Genomic DNA, 19,131 nt, shown 5'->3' on the forward strand with positions numbered 1-19,131 from the left:
CTCATTTTCTTTTTTTAAATTTATTTTATTTTATTTTAATTCTACTGTTGACATATTAGCTGTACCTCTTATTTTTCTCAGTGCTTGCTCTAGGTTGCAATACATACCTTTAACTTATCAAAGCCCATCTTCAAATAACATATTTAATAAAGTGACACTCTTAAAACAATATTCTTCCATTTCCCCCTACCATTCTACATATTATTATTACTATGCCTTTTACATCTACATATGTTATATACATAATACATTATGACTTTTGCTTTAAATTGCTAATTATGAATTGAATAAATTATGAAAATAAAAGGCTTATGTATTACCTACAGATTTAGCATTCTATTATTTCTTTTCTAGAATGAAGTTCCCATCCCATATCCTTTTTGCCTGAATAATGTTAACATTTCCTGGGATATGGGTTAGCTGGCAATGAATAGCCATAGTTTTCTGCTTGTGTGAAAAATAAAATTACTTTTTTTTTTTTTTGAGAAAGGGTCTCATTCTGTTCCCCAGGCTGGAGTACAGTGACACGATCATGGCTCACTGCAGCCTGAACTCCCATCTCAGCCTCCTGAGTAGTTGGACCGGATCGAAACCAGTAATTTTTTTTTTTTTTTTTTTTTTTTTTTTTTTAATGTGAGTCAGGTTTTTTATTTGCTAGTGGTTTTTTTTTTTTTTTTTTTGGGTCTCGTCTTTGCCAGGTGAGTGCAGTGGGCAATTCCCAGGTTCACGCCATTCTCCTGCCTCAGCCTCTCTGAGTAGCTGGGACTACAGGCGCCCGCCACCACGCCCGGCTAATTTTTTGTATTTTTAGTAGAGACGGGGTTTCACTGTGGTCTGGATCTCCTGACCTCGTGATCCGCCCGCCTTGGCCTCCCAAAGTGCTGGGATTACAAGCGTGAGCCACCGTGCCCGGCGCCAAGCTGGTCTTGAACTCCTGGGCTCAAGCAGTCCTTTCACTTTGACCTCCCAAAGTGCTGGGATTACAGGAGTGAGCTACCATGCCTGGCCTATTTCACCTTTTTTGAAAGATGTTTTTCACTGGCACGTGATTCTAAATTGGCTTTTTGTCCATGTGTTTTAATAATGCTGTTCCATTGTCATCTATCTTGAAATGAATAGTTTGCGTTCACTCTTTGTTCCCTTAAATGTAATGTTCTTTTTTTCCTATCTCTCTGCTTTTAGGATTTTCTTCTTTATCACTGGTTTTTAGCAATTTTGCTTTGATGTGGTTTTCTTTGTATTTACCCTGCATGGAGTTGAGATTCTTTGAACTATAGACTTACTGTTTTAATTAAACTTGGAAGACTTCGGCCACTGTTTTTTCAAATATTTTTTCTGTTCCTGCCTCTTTTTTCTTCTGGGACTGCAGACTGCTTGATATGACACAGCCACTGATGTTCTGTTCAGTTTTCTCCCCCCAATCTTTTTTTCTCTGTGCTTCATTTTAGATAATTTCTGTTGCTATACCTTCAAGTTTACTGTTCTTTTCTTCTGGAGAATATCTAATCTGTTTATCTTATCTAGTGAATCTTTCATTTTAGATACTGTACTCTAGTTCTATTTGGGTTTTTAAAATGCAGGCATGTCTTCTGTTTCTCTTTCTATTACGTTCATATTTTCCCTTTAAATCTTTGAGCATATTAAAAATAGCTGTGTTTAAATTGCTGCTTACTAATTCTGTTATTTCTGTCATTACAGGTCTGTTTCTGTTGACTCATTTCCCTCCTGGTTATGGATTACATTTTGTTTATTTTTGCATATCTACTAATTTTGTATGGACTGGTGAATATTATGAATGTTACATTCTTAGGTGTTTAGGTTTTGTTGTCTTCCTTGGAAAAGTGTTAAAATTTATTTTGGCAAGACTTTAAGTTATTTGCTGATAAGGTTAACCCTTTGAGGCTTGTTTTTCATCTTTGTTATGTAGGTCTATAGATCATACTATAGACCATGCTCTAGTATGCTTGATTCTAGCACTGATTTCATTCTCTTACTGGTAGGCTTGACTGGGAAAAAATGGACATATGGAAGAGACATTTGGAGGATAAAATGGTAAAGAAGGAGTTGTCAAGCCTGGGCAAGAGTAGTAAATGGAACATTATCAGAATGTGGAAGCAAGGTGGAAGAGCTAGTCTAAAGAATATTTAGCTTAATCTACTAAGCCTGGATTGTACAGTCATTTTTAATATTAAATTTTGGAAGCAATGAATTATTCTAGTCTAGAAGAGATACTACGGACTAGTATCTCTTGTAATGAATGTCACTTTTGTTCTTCATTTCCACTGTACCGTTGAATACCTAATAGTCTGTTTTTAGCTCTGCATTTATTTATTATAGTCAGCTTTTCTTCCTGAGCATTAAAATGACAATCTCTATGTAATATATGTGTGGCAGGAAAAATTTGGATAATCACATGGAACTTGTAATAATAGAATTTGGATATATGTTCAGGTCTCCTATTTAAGAGGTCTGTAAGGATTGAGAGCTTATTTAGAACCATATTTAAGGTTTTAAATCTGCCCCATCTCTATCTCATTGTGGTGATCAAGCCACTGCTTCTCCTTCTGGGTGAATAGGGATGTCTGATATTGCCGGCCTCCTTGTATTAAACTTATTAAGAATGTCATTGTGAAGTCAAGGTCAAATAGTAGGAATTTACTCTCTTAATGATTTGTTTTCTTAACCAGTACTTTGTTGTTCTTTGCCAGAGCTAGAGCATGTTTCATTATACTACCCACAAAGGAAATACCACATCTCTTTAAAAGTGAGAGGGTTGATATGACATCCTGTACTTTCTCTATTTTAAGCCCTAGTATTTTAAGCATGTTAACAGGAATAACTCTCCTTTTTTGTAAACAGCTAAGTTTGGGAGGTGTTAAATGATGGGCAGTACTGGGAACAGGAAGATAGTGGCAGATACATAAAAACACAAAAGCTGTTTGTTCAGAGATGGGGGAGGGGGTGTTGTAGTTTTGCAAGTGAGAGAGTAGTGAGGTAAATAGTATTCAGTGAGTACCTATGATCTGCCAGATACCCTGGGTGCCTTAATTGCTTATTTTAGTTACTTCTTACTACTGTTGTGTGTGATAAATGATCTTTATTTTACAAATGAGAGAAATTAAGGCTCTGAAAGGATAAACCATGTGTCTAACAATTAGTAGAGGAGTCAGATTCAGAAGCTACGTCTGATGCCAAAACCCATGATCTTTCTAATATTAAGAATGAAAAATAGAACAATAAGTAGATTAGACACCTGGAGGAATTAGGAGATATGTAGGACTAATACTGTATGTTGGAGACATGATGTGTAGGAACTTGCTTTCTAGGACAGGTTGTCAGCCTTTGTCCTGTAAATGGCAGATAGCAACAAGAATGGGTACGGTGCTGGATAGGAAGTCGAGACCCAAGTCTGGTGGTTCTAGTGTCCTCGGCAAGTTACCCAGCTTTAAGTCTCAGTTTCCTTATCTAGGAGGCAGGATTGGATGGTTTCTGAAAGTATCTTCTACTTTTAATACTCTGTAATTATTTAGATACTATAGCAACCTTATTTTAGCAGTCTTGATTTGATCTCTAGGTGTAAAAACTCAATAGTAATACAGTAATAAAAATAGCTGACAATAGGTCTTTCAGTCTTTTTCCCCCTCCCTTAGTCTTCGTCCCCAGTCCCTCCCCTCCCTATCCCTTTCTCTCCTCCAGCTCAGGCGGTGTTTGTGCCTGCGGGGGCGGTGGAGGCGATGGAGTAAGCAGGAGGCAGCTGCCAGGTGCGAAGGCAGAGCAGGAACAGCCTGTGTGTAGGGGGGCGGGGAAAAGAGGCCCAGTTCTGCCCCTCCTGGAAGGAGAGGGAAAACGTAACTATAACTACCCCATATTGCAGCCATGGAGTCCAGGCTTAATAAATTGAAGAGTACTGTTACAGAAGTAACAGCTGATGTCACTAGTGCTGTAATGGGAAATCCTGTCACTAGAGAATTTGATGTTGGTCGACACATTGCCAGTGGTGGCAATGGGCTAGCTTGGAAGATTTTTAATGGCACAAAAAAGTCAACAAAGCAGTGGCTGTTTTTGTCTTTGATAAAAAATGATTGACAAATATCAAAAATTTGAAAAGGATCAAATCATTGATTCTCTAAAATGAGGAGTCCAACACTTAACTCGACTTCAACACCCTCGACTTCTTACTGTCCAGCATCCTTTAGAAGAATTCAGGGATTGCTTGGCATTTTGTACAGAACCAGTTTTTTGCCAGTTTAGCCAGTGTTCTTGGTAACTGGGAAAATCTCCCTTTCCCTATATCTCCAGACATTAAGGATTATAAACTTTATGATGTAGAAACCAAATGTGATTTGCTTCAGGTTTCTAAAGGATTGGTATTCTTGCATAGCAGTGTGAAAATGGTACATGGAAATATTACTCCTGAAAATACAATTTTGAATAAAAGTGGAGCCTGGAAAATAATGGGTTTTGATTTTTGTGTATCATCAACCAATCCTTCTGAACAAGAGCCTAAATTTCCTTGTAAAGGATGGGACTCAAATTTACCTTCATTGTGTCTTCCAAATCCTGAATATTTGGCTCCTGAATACACACTTTATGTGGGCTGTGAAACAGCCAGTGATATGTATTCTTTAGGAACTGTTATGTATGCTATATTTAATAAAAGGAAACATATATTTGAAGTCAATAAGCAAGATATTTATAAGAGTTTCAGTAGGCAGTTGGATCAGTTGAGTTATTTAGGATCTAGTTCACTTCCAAATATACCTGAGGAAGTTCGTGAACATGTAAGGCTACTGTTAAATGTAACTGCGACTGTAAGACCAGATGCAGATCAAATGATAAGATTCCTTTCTTTGATGATGTTGATGCAGTAACACTGCAATATTTTGATACCTTATTCCAAAGAGATAATCTTCAGAAATCACAGTTTTTCAACGGACTGCCAAAGGTTCTACTGCCCAAGCATGTCATTGTGCAGAGAATTTTGACTTGACTTCAGAATTTGTAAACCCTGACATAGTGCCTTTTGTTTTGCCCAGTGTTCTACTGATCATTGAGGAATGCGCCAAAGAAGAATATGTCAAATTAATTCCACCTGAACTTGGCCCTGTGTTTAAGCAGCAGGAGCCAATCCAGATTTTGTTAATTTTCCTACAAAAAATGGATTTGCTACTAACCAAAACCCCTCCCGATGAGATGAAGAACAGTGTTCTACCCATGGTTTACAGAGCACTAGAAGCTCCTTCCATTCACTACCAGGAGCTGTCTTAACATCATTCCAACCTTTGCAAATCTTATAGACTACCCATCATGAAACATACTTTGATACCAAGAATTAAAAATGCCTGTCTACAAACGTCTTCCCTTGTTGTTCGTGTAAATTCATTAGTGTGCTTAGGAAAGATTTTGGAATACTTGGATAAGTGGTTTGTACTTGATGATATCCTACCCTTCTTACAACAAATTCCATCCAAAGAATCTGCAGTCCTCATGGGTATTTTAGGCATTTACAAATGTACTTTTACTCGTAAGTTGGGAATCACCAAAGAGCAGCTGACTGGAAAAGTATTGCCTCATCTTATTCCCCTGAGTATTGAAAACAATCTTAATCAGTTCAATTCTTTCATTTCCATCATAAAAGAGATGCTGAATAGATTGGAGTCTGAACGTAGAACAGCTTCATATAATGCAAGAACAACAGAAATCTTTGGTCATAGGAAATCAAATGAACGTTTCTGAGGAGGCAAAGTTACAAATATTGGGAATCAGCAAATTGACAAGGTTTTTAACCACATTGGAGCAGACCTTCTGACTGACAGTGATTCTGAAAATAAAGAGGATGGGTTTCAGAATAAACATAAAAGAGCATCACTTACACTTGAAGGAAGACAAAAATTAGCAAAAGAACAAGAGCAGGCACAGAAGTTGAAAAGCCAGCAGCCTCTTAAACCCCAAGTGTACACACCTTGTTGCTACTGTTAAACAGACTAAGGACTTGACAGACACATTGATGGATAATATGTCATCTTTGACTAGCCTTTCTGTTAGTACCCCTAAACCTTCTGCTTCAAGTACATTCACTTCTGTTCCTTCCATGGGCATTGGCATGATGTTTTCTACACCAGTTGATAATACAAAGAGAAATTTGACAAATGGCCTAAATGCCAATATGGGCTTTCAGACATCAGGATTCAACATGCCTGTTACTACAAACCAGAACTTCTACAGTAGTCCAAGCACAGTTGGAGTGACCAAAATGACTCTGGAACACCTCCCACTTTGCCAAACTTCAGTGTTTTGAATGTTCCTCCTGCTAGTGTGAAACCGACCCAACAAAGACCCACAGATATGTCTGCCCTTACAACAGAAACCAAATCAGTGGCTTAATCAGTTTGTACCTCCTCAAGGTTCTCCAGCTATGGGCAGTTCAGTAATGGGAACACAGATGAACATGATAGGACAATCTGCCTTTGGTACGCAGGGTAATCCTTTCTTCAACCCACAGAACTTTGCATAGCCACCAACTGCTATGACCAGTAGCAGTTCAGCTAGCAATGATTTAAAAGATCTTTTTGGGTGAGGTGTCTATTTTGAAGGATTATTTCAATTTCAATCATGGGTAAGCTGATTTACATCTTTATATAGTTGGCTTGGAGGAACTACTTCTATGGGACAGTGAATGGTTCTGTGACAGAAAACATCTGTGTCCATGCCAGCATAGTAGTTGTATGGACTTCTAACCAGTTGAGTTTTTTAAAAGCATTAAGGATTTTTTTCCTCTTACCAACTCCTCTTCAGGTTTTTTTTTCTTTTTTTTTTTGAGACGGAGTCTCGCTCTGTCGCCCAGGCTGAAGTGCAATGGCGCAATCTCAGCTCACTGCAATCTTCGCCTTCCGGGTTCACACCATTCTCCTGCCTCAGCCTCCGTAGTAACTAGGACTACAGGCGCCCGCCACCACGCCTGGCTAATTTTTTTTTTTTGTATTTTTCATAGAGACAGGGTTTCACTGTGTTAGCCAGGATGGTCTCTATTTCCTGACCTTGTGATCCACCCACCTTGACCTCCCAAAGTGCTGGGATTACCGGCGTGAGCCACCGCACCTGGCCCCTCTTCAGGTTTTTAAAGACCCAACCCTTCCCAATCTCAAAGAGAAAAAGGACAACTGAGTTATCTTGAATAGCTGAATTTTTTAATCAAATGTTTATTTTGGCTTGTGAATCTTGGTGTTATTTAAAAAATTGAGTTGATGGTCATTGCAAGCTCATCTATTAAGTACTACATGGTACACAGTCCACCTTCACAAGTCATTAGTGTTAATTTTAATATGTAAAAAATCTTGATGCTGTATTGATTTGCTTGCATTTAAGATGACAGTGAGAAAATGATAAGCATAAAGAGATCAGGTTATTTGCTTTTTCCAAACTTACTTTTCAGGTGAACTAATGTTTAGTACAAAGAGACTGAGCAAATACTACAACATTTAACTTAACCTACATTTCATTGGCTAACCATCTTAAATGCAAGCTAGTCATTGTAAATTATATTTTAGCATGGTCTGCCTCAAATGGTAATGTATTTTTCTGCATTCACTTGGATATATTTAGAGTCACTTTGGTATATGCTGATTTGTTTGGATATTTGACAAAGCACTCTGATGTGACTTCCCTGACTACTGACTTCATATTTTATTTCAAATTCAAACTTCTGAGGTTGCACCATATATGAATTGCGTTTTCAAAAGGAGATTTGTAAGAATTAAACTATATTTAATGAGTAAACTTTTGAGATTTCTGCTGTATTTTTTCAAATGTAATAAACTTTACTTCTCTCTCTTAAAAAAAAAAAAAAAGCTGACATTGATAGAGCGCCTCCACAGTGTGCAAGGCATTGTACTAAATACAAGTATTTTTCGTGCATTTGTCTCATTTAATTCATATAACCTAGGAGGTAAGTACCTTCTCCATTTTACAGATGAGGAAACCAAGGGTTAGAATTTAGGTAACTTACCCAGTGTCACATTGTGGTATATGCAGAGTTAGGACTCAGACCAGGACTATCACTATACCATAGTAAATTTATGTCATGTGAAAGATAGGGAAGTTTTTTTAGAGGAAACTTTTTTTCCCCCTCCCCTTTCCAATTTTCTTTACCTCACATGTTTTGGGATTTAGATGTACCACTTCTTTAAAATAAAAATGATAAAGTACTTATTTCAGTGCCAGTGCTCAGTAAAATTTAATGCAATTTTTAAAAAAATTTAGTGACTATGAGAATGTACTAAAATGTAATTTTTCCAGATTTTGAAGAATCCTCCACAGAATTCAAATTTTGTTATTACAGAGCATATCATTTTACCCCTTTGGAACTATTTTCTGCTGGTTGCTTTGTATTGCTTTTTCCCCCAAGCATATAAGTTGAGATCAGACCTCTTTCACTTTATTTTTAAAAAGTGTATATATCCAATTATTTTGTGTCAATTAAAAATACCTTTTAAAATTAAGCAGGCTGCTACTGCTTCAGAGACACAGACCTCTTAACAGTACTAAATAGATTGATAGGGAGAAGATATGAAATTTCTACAAATTAATTCTAAACTTTAAAAGTATAGTTATAAAGACAGGAACAACAGACGGGCGTATGTGAGGGATGAGCATGGGAAGAGAGAGAGGATCAGAAAAAATAACTATTGGGTTACTAGGCCTAGTACCTGGGTGATGAAATAATCTGTACATCAAACCCCTGTAACACAAGTTTACCTACATAACAAACCTGCACATGGACCCCTGAACCTAAAATAAAAACTTTTAAAAATTAAAAAATTAAAAATTTAAAAAAGCATAGTTATAGTCACCAAGCAATATATTTAGATAGTGTGTAATTCAGATTTGTGGTATCTGCATGTTCTCACTCATGTGGAAGCTGACAAAGTTGATCTCCTAGAAGTAGAGAGTAGAATAGTGGTTACTAGAAGCTAGGAAGGGTAGCGGGCAGGAGGGATCAGGAGATGTTAGTTAACAGATACAAAATTACAGCTGGATAGGCGGAATAAGTTCTGGTGTTCTTTAGCACCATGGGGTGGCTATAGTTGGCAATGATTTGTTGTATATTTTCAAATAGATAAAAGGTAGGATTTTGAATGTCCTCAGTGGAAAGAAATGATAAATGCTTGAGGTAAGGAATGTGCTAATTACCCTGATTTGATCATTATACATTGTATACAGATGTCAAAATATCACATGTACCCCATAAATATATCCAGTTATTCTGTGTCAATTAAAAATAGTTTTTAAAAATTACTGTCAAAAAAATGTATGCCATCATTTTTACTTTAGAAGTTCTCTTACTAAAAGAGAAAAAACCTGGAGAAAAAAAAACTATACTACTAGGATATACTAATAAAAATCAGTGGAGAAATGATCTTGTCTAATATTTCTTTGGTTGTCCCACTTTGGAAAAACTAATTTTCGTCAATTTTCTCTGTAGCCTAGTAAAAGTTGAAATATATTGGATTCATTTACATAGACTCTCCTCTTTAGATGTCTGCTCCAATGAGGATCTCCCTGAAGTTGAGCTGGTGAGTCTGCTGGAAGAACAACTACCACAATATAGGCTAAAAGTAGACACTCTCTTTCTATATGAAAATCAAGACTGGACTCAGTCTCCACACCAGCGGCAACATGCATCTGATGCCCTCTCTCCAGTCCTTGCTGAAGAGACTTTCCGTTATATGAGTGAGTATTTTTTTACTCTCTTAGTTTGTGCATTGAAGTAATGATCATGGGTATCTTGGTATTGATTTTTAAAGCATTGATGTTTAGCAGCCATTGTTCAGTGTATACCTACTTTAATTTGAACTGATTTCACAGGAAGAGATAATTCTGTGTTATGTCTGAATGCAGAAAGTTTGTCATCCTTATGACTCTCAGTGTCCAGTGTTGCAAACATACTTAGACATTTTCATTACTTGATATTTTCCTCAGACTGAGTAGAAAAGAGAACTTTCTAAAAAGTGAAGTGATTTAAAATTTTAATATTCCTTTATAACTGTCAACATTTATTATCCCAGTAGTTTGTTATCCTAAGCTATCAGCGTTTGACTTCTATCTTTATTAATATCTTTAGTAAACACAGTCACAAGAATTATGTCAGCATAACTAAGCATAGTTCTTACGTACATAAGTAGTTTTAATAATGCTAGGAGAAATAAATATATACTATATAGTAATCTTCATTATTTAAGGATTCCTAAGTGAGAGACTGAGCCAGATTTGTTCTGAAAATAGGTCTGTTTTACACCAAGCTGTTAGAAAAGACAAAGGAATTTTTAAACTTTGAAGTGTGGAGACCTTTTTGCATTTGATTTCATCCCAAAAATCTGCATTAAGACTGAAATTACTTTTCTAAAAATTCATTTGGTAAAAAATGTTGTGTGCACAGTAGCTGTTAGAATTTATAATAAAAGTGTATGAGTTCAATATTGATATGTTTGTGAAATTCCTTTAATTAGAATTAAGTAGGTGATTGCATCAGATCCTGGACATTTTCCCAGTGAGTGCTTTAGTGTTTTAATGCCAGGTTGTCGTTGGAGAATGACTATTGTGCAATACTCATTTTCATAGTAATCATTAACTTGTTTTCAGCACTAGTTTCCTAGAATTTTTTTCTAGTCGTTTCTTAGAACTTACTACTGCTCAAAAAAAATTATAAACATTGTTTCAGCTGAAACTGAAATATCAAGAAGTCCAGTGAGTGTTGTGGTGTTTTAATGCCAGATTGTTACTGGAGAATGTCTACTGTGAAATACTCATTTTCATGGTAATCATTAACTTGCTTTTAGCACTAGTTTCCTACAATTTATTTCTAGTAGTTTCTGAGAACTTAACTGCTCAAAAAAAGTATAAACATCATTTCAGAAACTGAAATATCAAGAAGTTCAAATACTATTGTGTTTTTGTCCTTAATATTTCTTTTAAATAGCTAAATTAAGTTAAATTAAGGTTCCAAAGGCTTTCTTGACATTTTAGTTTTAGAATTTACTTGCTTGAGATTTTTCTGGAAAATCATTTTTAGAAGGAACAGTATTTCTTATTTCTAGTTCCCTTTGTTCTTTGAGTGTTTAAATTTCCGAGAACTTTCTTTTCTTTTCTTTTTTTTTGAGACAGAGTCTCGCTCTGTCGCCCAGGCTGGAGTACAGTGGCACGATCTCGCCCCACTGCAACCTCTGCCCCCCCGGGTTCAAGCGATTCTCCTGCCTCTGCCTCCTGAGTAGCTGGGATTACAGGCGGGCACCACCATGCCGGCTAATTTTTGTATTTTTAGTAGAGACGGGGTTTCACCATGTTGGTTGGGCTGGTCTCGAACTCCTGACCTTGTGATCCGCTCGCCTCGGCCTCCCAGAGTGCTGGGATTACAGGCGTGAGCCATCGCGTCCGGCCTAAATTGCTGAGAACTTTCAAACTGAAATTTCACCTGGATAAATTTAGTTTGTCATTATTTTGACAAAACGTCACAGAAAGTGCCCTTTAGTTTATTTGTTCTTTGTCCTCTCGGCTACTGAGTGGCAAAACTATAGCTAGAAAGTGGTCTTAGATCATGATTTAATGGAGTTAACTTTTAGGATGAATTATAAGTAAAAAGCCTAGAAAATAAAAGGTAAATTCTAATATACTTTTCAAGACTTTTTACAAAACAATAGTGTCCAAGGGAGCAATTTAAAACGAGATTAATAGGATGATATTGATCCATACTTCAGGGTTCTGGAAAACTATCCTATTTCTTTAGTGTAATGGTACTATTTTCACTTCAACAGTTTGAAATTTGAACTATATATGATATACCTAAGATCATAAAGCAAATAAGCTAGGATTATACTGATAATTTACCTCTGCACTATACTTTAAATTCCACTGTTCTTTTAAAGGTGTTAATTCTTTGGGTTAATAGTTAAATCACATATAAACTTCATTATGAATTTGCATCTTATGAATGTAAAAGCCAAATGATTTGTTTTATTTAGGAAATTGACCAAGGTTTAAAAAGGAAGATACAAAACATTCTCTCACCCTTTCCCACAGTTTTCTATCCCTCTGAGATTTCAAGATTTGTGGTTTTGAATAATTACTGTGTACCCTGGCAGATTGTCCTAAAGCTCAGCTCCCTGGGTTACTTTGGGCATATCTCTACCTCTCACATGCCAGTGGATATTTGTGCTTGTTAAAATGAATTTTAACACCTAGTAAAAAGGTGACACAGGCAAAGGCACTTTCTTTCTTGTATAACACAAAGAAATTGAAAGAGCTATGAGAAGATAGTGATTTGGAAGGAGTCGTAGCCAGCATTTGAGCTTCGGAGCCTATCTCACAAGAAATGGGGGAGAGTGGGTAGTTCTCTGAAGTCACCCAATCCAGAAAGAGATTGTTTACTTTTAAGATAGAACAATGGGAGAGCAATGAGTGGGCAAAAAAAGCAATCAATCAATCAATCCCAGTCCCTGCCACACACATGTAAAGTTTAAGATGGTCAAAAAGTGTTTTACATGCAGAACAGGCCACCCCAGAGTTTTGTGGATTTTATTAAGACTGAGTCCCAGAGTGAGCTGTGGGGGAGCCATGCAATCAGAACACGTTACAGACTGTACCATTTGTTCATTTAAAGGCTGACGTTAGAAACCTGATTCTTTCAAGGGGTTTTATTTGGTAATAGAGGATCACCTTTATTTCCTAAGGCGTAAGAGGGGGAAAATGATTGATTATGTAAGTTTTATTTTAGGCAGTGGTTCTCAAAATGTGAACCCCTGCAATCAATGTCACTTGAGAAATTGTTAGAAATTCACATTCTTGGGCCCCCTACTCCACCTACAAAATTAGAAACTCTAGGGGTGAGACAGTCATAGCTGTCTGTGTTTTAAAGAGTCTTCCTGGTGATACTGATGCACACGCAAGTTTGAGAACCACTGATACAAAGCATTGCCAACCAAAGCAAATGGCCATTTCACAGTGGCATTAATTGGAGAATTAAGGAATTGGGGAGAGTGTATAATTTTGCAGATAAATATAGTCATAGAAATTATTACTTCTAATTGGTAGGTATACTTTTCCTCAGGCTCTGCCCTCAAAAATTATTAACCTGTACTGGCAGAAAAGGACATATGACTGATGAAGTTCAGGAAGCATTAACCATAAACCCAGTCATAGAGGTTAGCAGGTTTATTTTTCCCCTAGATAAGCTCTCTCCTTCGGTTCCACAAGAGAATTAAACTATATACCCTAAGACACTTAGCGTTTATACAGTGGATTACCTTATCACCCATGCATCATGTACTAGCTTTGTACAGTCCTTGGGAGAATTGAGAAAATTGTCATTCAAATGGTCTGTAGGGCCTGATTCTCCCCCTGGAATCCTGTTGAGAAAGACTGCCCTAGATGGTGTGTATCATCAGTTTCTCTCAGTCATTTTGAAGGCAGAAATGTTTGCTGTATCATAGCAGCAAGGGCTGTGGTCACTGCTTTAGGGTTAAAACCTCAAGACCTGCCTGTAGGTGTCAGGAGCTATTGTAGCTTTTACTATGCCATGTGGGCACTGTTTGTGTTTCATTTCTATTTTGTTGTTGTTTTTGTTGGTTTTGGTGTGAGAAAGTTGGAGAGTGCTGCAAGATTAGAATTCTTTTTGAAGTTCAATAGTTGTGGTAAAAACTTTAGATCTTGAGAAGGGACATAGGAGAGAACTATCAAGCACCATCTCATGTAAATGACAGATATTAGAATGGATTATCATTGATGTTTCCCATCCTGAAAATAATGTGAGATTGAGCTAGTTAATGTGAAATTATGCAGGGATAGAACATAAAGTAAGGATTAGTGAAGTGCTTATGTACGTTAAACTCCCACCCCATATTTTCAGGAACAGTAGATTTGCCTTCCAAACATTACACCAAAAATGTTGAACATTAATTAACAACCTCTGGAAACCAAGTTGCAAAATTGTTCTGTAAAAATATCTGTCATCTCCCTGATGTATAAATACTTTTTTAGAGAGTTAGGAAAGTCCATGTCTGGAAATAAGCAAGGATCATTGCTAATTTCTGTATCATTTAACATATTTTCAACAACTGAAAACTGACGGGAAAATAGGTTTTGATAGGATTGACTTTAACAAAGACAACCTGCTTGGCTATCTCTACATTCTTGGTTACAGAATTATGGTGAAGAACCAGTCTGTGGTTTTTGAAGCATTTAATTACAATGTCCAAATGCCAAGACATTAAACACTTAAGAGTTTTGCCCGGAGTACTTTGGAATCATTCCAAGCACCATGTCTTTATCAGGAGTATTATGTTAAGGAAGAGAAGACAGACAGAACTGATTCCACTGCAGAGAGAAAAATCCATTGTGTTCCTTTCTGTTTTGTGCCTGACATCTTTCTGTGCAATTGAAGAGGCCCAGCCTTTGTGGATTGGTAGTATCTAGGTTGCGCATTCGACATAAGAATTTGAAAATTCTGATTGCACTATCTAATTTCTTTGCCATAACAAATACTTAGGCATTTTAAAGTTCATTTTTGCTTTTTGAAACTTTTTAACAAGGGTTCTTGGGTTTTTGTGGGTTTTTTTTTTTTTTTCTGTTTGGAAAATAACATTTGTTCTTTATGGAAAATTGGCACAACACTGAAAACAGATCAGCCATAATCCTTACCCAGAGATAACCACTATTAACATTTTAATGTATATCCTTCCAGGCTCTGTTGAATATAGATATTTATAGATATGCTCACACTTTAAAAAGCAAAATTGGGATCTATGCTGTTTTATTATATAACATGCATTCACAGATGTATATGCTGGTATTTCATTAGACAAGGGCTTTTATGTTCTTAGTGGGGCTGCGGTAGAAACAGCAGCACAGTGGAAAGAGCTCATTACTGAACTCTTACATCATCTGAGTTTTTTCTAATGACCTTGTGAGATGAGCGTTATTATCATCTCCATGCTAAAATCCCAGCTTTGCCACTAATAGCTTTCTTCATGGTCTTGAACATGCCACATAATTTCTCTCAGAGAAGATTCCTCATACAAGAAAGTGAGATCATTAAACTAGATAACTTCTTAAGGTTCAGCTTTAAATTTTTATGCTGTGACAGATGGTAAACATTTATAGGAAATATATTTTCATTTCTCCTCACTAAAACATATTTTATTCTAAACATTTCTTTACTGTATTACTGTGTCCTTCATTTTTTTCTTCCCCTTTCATCATATATGACTTGTGGTTCACAGTTGTTTTTTATATCCTTAACTTACTGGTCTTACTCCAAGTTAAATCTGCCACTTCATCTTTAACTCTGCTCAGTCATGTCATGTGTTTGTTAAACTAGTTGTATAAAAACTGATTTTAACTGAGCCTATAGGATGCCTGATTTTTGCTTTGGGTGTTAACCCCAGATTGGTGATTTTAATTCCTGGCTCCATGTCATTTTCAACACCTGGGAATCTTCTACATACTACCAGCGCCATAGGGCTCCCTGAAATTAATTAAATCAGAATCTGAACTTAAGAGCCATTGCTCTATATTACATTTGGGTTTACAACCATTGTCTGGTTTTCTGTAATTAGTTTAGAGCATGGATATAATGATTTTATATTTTTCCCATAATTTTATTATTGAGACCAGAAGTAAAGGAGACCATTCACTGTAAGTATTTGCCTTAATTGTTTAATCCTTTGTTCCTGCTATGCTACCAAATTATACTGTGTCTATTCCTTAGGCCCAAAAGTCTGTTTCCCTTATCACTGTGGTTAAATCATTGTTAGTTTCTCTATTTGTAAATATATATTCTTTTGGAGTGCAAATGTTTATTTCTAGGTTTTAAGAAAAGTTTTTATATTTTCAGTTTAAATCTTTTTTAGTTATCTCCTCATACCATCAAGCCAGCACTTTGTTTTACTTTTAACTAGGAACAAGGCTATTATTAATAATTAAGCTATAGGTAATTCCCAGATTCATTTTAGTCAGTGGTGCTAGGGAGAAAATAAAAAGCTCAGATAAAAGTAAAACATATCTAATGATATCCCTTCATACTCAGTCGTGGGCACCCTAAAGTGTTAAGATGGGACTATGGAACTACTAATTACTGCCAATTCAGAGAATTTAAAGTCAGAATCATTTCATACCTACCAGTTCTGTTTAAGGAGTAGTAACTATCAACAGTTATATGATACGTAGCAGTTACCGAATACTTTATTGCTCAGTAGATTATCATGTTTGATCCTCTTAATAACCTCATGAGATGTGTTATCGCCTCCATATTTATTATCTGAATCTCAGAAGGGTTAAGTGACTTGTTCCAGCTCAGTAAAATTTATGAATTCAGCTTTTCTACTCCAAAGCCCCTGTCCTTTTCACACTTCAAGGCAAACTAGTTATAATAAAAGAGTCTAAGTCAAACACAAAATTATGTTCTGCAGTAACATATCATGTTCAAAGTCAAAAGAGCCCTCTTTTGTTATGCATTATTAACTTTAAGATACTATTTAGTGTGACTGGAATCATTGGAGTCATATATGCCCTTCTCTTTTGAACTAAATTATCCAGGTGCATTGACAATTCCTGAACTTGTGAAGTGCAGAAATACAGGGCTTGAATTATACAACTAATAATGTAGCATACAATTTATTTTATAGCTGAGACCTAGATGGGAGAAAGGTTTTTATACAGGTAAAGGGTTTTTAATTAAGCTTAAAGGAATTACGGTTCATAACAGAACCAGAAAAAGTCCTTCAAATCCTGTTCCTTGTTTACATTAGCTCACATGGTAGATGATCATAGATGGTTATGATAATCACAGCAGAATTCCAATTAAATTCCTTTATAACAGCATAACCCCTCACTAATACCCCTTAGTGACTTTAATTTAGATTAGACGGTAAAGCAGTCAGTAACTTAATCCATTCTCCCAGCCAAGATTCTCATAAGTGAGTGGCCCAAACTTCCTGTCTTACCAGGGGAGGAGGAGATAGTCAAGATGTGACTGCCTTGTGATAATTTGATACTTTCTTAATTATTGTATGATATACACTTTATGTGTAATGATTGGACTATTTCTTGAGTGTCTAATACATAAAACATTTCTTTTTTTTCACATGTATTTTTATTCTCCTGAATGACTTTTTGTAAAAGGCTGGGGTTTTTGTTGTTATCTCTCAATTCTTATTGATATTTGAACTTTAACATTATTGCTAAAGCCTATAAATAGTTGTTTTTAACTATATTAGTTCTAGGCACAGACAGGGTGGAGCAGATGACCAAAACTTACAATGACATCGACATGGTTACACATCTCCTGGCAGAGGTAGGAATATCTTTTCTTTCTCCAGTACAAAAAGGTAAAACTTGAGGATCATTTGGAATCTATCAAATTTGCACATCAAATGGAAAATGTTGTATGTGCTCTGGGTTAATTTGTATAAGGTTGTTGGAACAACTGACATTTCAAAGTAGAATGTTTCCTGAAGTTTATTATTGTAATGCTATAGAGGATTTATAGTTAATTATTTATTTAATGGTGTTGGCTTGCCTCCCCTTCCTAGAAAAGCATTAATCTTTAAAAAAAAAAATCATTTTAAAATAATGCCTGCTATTACTTACCCTACAGCAGAGCTGCCCATTGAGAAAGCAGTATCATTATCATTGCAAATCAATACCTGCAGTTTGGAGCATGTCCCCTTTTTTACTTTTAGTTTGGGCTATGATTTGAGCTTACTTTGTCTATGGCATTTTTAATATGTATAGTGTATCTCCTCTAGTTGGCAATCAGTAGAGGTCTCCCTTTGTACCTGTTTCAGTTGATCTTATGGAAGACAGTCTTTCTTTAACATACCCTTCTCTCCTCTCCCCCCCAGCTCCTCAGAATGATTTCTATGTATGCCACTTAGCGATTATTTAAAATGAGCCTTAAAAATGTGGAGATAGTCCCTCCATTTTCACATGCCTGTGGAGAGAAAGGATAGAAGCTTAATTTTATTTATATAATAATTACTATAAGCAGATCATATACAAGGCAGTGAGATATATATTGACAGTTTTCTATCCTACAGAATACATTCTTCACCACTACCACACAGATGGAATTCCTATGCCCTTGCCAAATATCACTATCTGCCCAGAAATAATAACTCTGGGTGGAAGCCTATTGCTTGACTTTTCTACAGACTTCCCTGCATCATTACCACCAGCTTCTTGAGACTTCTTTCTTCTCTGTACTCTAGGCAGAATCCTGTGGCCTCAGAATTTCCAGTCTTTTATCTCCTGTTTTATTTCGTATCATCATTCTTGAACCAGTTGACAACAGAGCTCTTGGCTGCACTTTCCTCTAAGCTGCTGAATGCACATAAGCTTTGCCCTAAATGGAACTCTTTTTTTACATACCTACCTGATCTATATCTTAAATACCTAATTCTGTATCATTACCGTACTTGATACACAATTGCATTCAACAAATATTTGTTGAGCTTTTACTGTACAGACCCTATCCTCATTTTTAAAGACTATGTTGATTTTCCAATTCCCCAAAATTGTAAGTTTAAAGTTTGGGTTGCTAGACTCTTAATTTACTAGGATGATCAATAAATCTCACTTGATATCAAGAAAAGAGATGTCCTCTTGCATTTAGAACAGTGGTGGTCATCCATTGGACCAACGTTTTAAAGCACTACCTGTGTGCCAGACCCTGTGTTTATTCATTTTAATGAATGAATGAATCTTGATGCTTTCTAGGACATTGCTTTTGATTTTACCAAAACTGACCACAAAATTTCTGAACTGCCATTTAATCTTGTTTATAGGACATTGCTTTTGATTTTACCAAAACTGACCACAAAATTTCTGAACTGCCATTTAATCTTGTTTATACTCAGAGAAAAGGTGTATTTGGTATTTTAACAGAGGGATCGTGATCTGGAACTTGCTGCTCGAATTGGACAAGCTCTCTTAAAGCGGAACCATGTCTTATCTGAGCAGAATGAATCCCTGGAGGAGCAATTGGGACAAGCCTTTGATCAAGTAAGCCTTTGATCAGATGTCTGCAGTATGAAATAATTAGGTTTTATGCAATTGAAAATTTATTTTCCTAGGTGTCCCTGA

At 36.2% G+C, this 19,131-nt stretch overlaps 1 protein-coding gene and 1 pseudogene across 2 annotated transcripts in view; both read left to right on the forward strand.

The window, feature by feature from the left end:
- Positions 1-19,131, forward strand: part of TRAK2 (trafficking kinesin protein 2) — a 76,589-nt gene that overhangs the window by 34,970 nt on the left and 22,488 nt on the right. For both annotated transcript variants that reach the window (XM_032754963.2, XM_032754962.2), the window contains exons 3-5: positions 9,535-9,729; positions 17,265-17,341; positions 18,934-19,050. In XM_032754963.2, the coding sequence (XP_032610854.1) occupies positions 9,535-9,729; positions 17,265-17,341; positions 18,934-19,050 (389 nt within the window). The remainder of the gene's footprint in view (positions 1-9,534; positions 9,730-17,264; positions 17,342-18,933; positions 19,051-19,131) is intronic.
- On the forward strand, positions 3,013-6,776 carry LOC116810453 (SCY1-like protein 2; annotated as a pseudogene).

Source organism: Hylobates moloch, unplaced genomic scaffold (assembly GCF_009828535.3).
Source record: "Hylobates moloch isolate HMO894 unplaced genomic scaffold, HMol_V3 SCAFFOLD_1, whole genome shotgun sequence".
NCBI lineage: Eukaryota > Metazoa > Chordata > Mammalia > Primates > Hylobatidae > Hylobates > Hylobates moloch.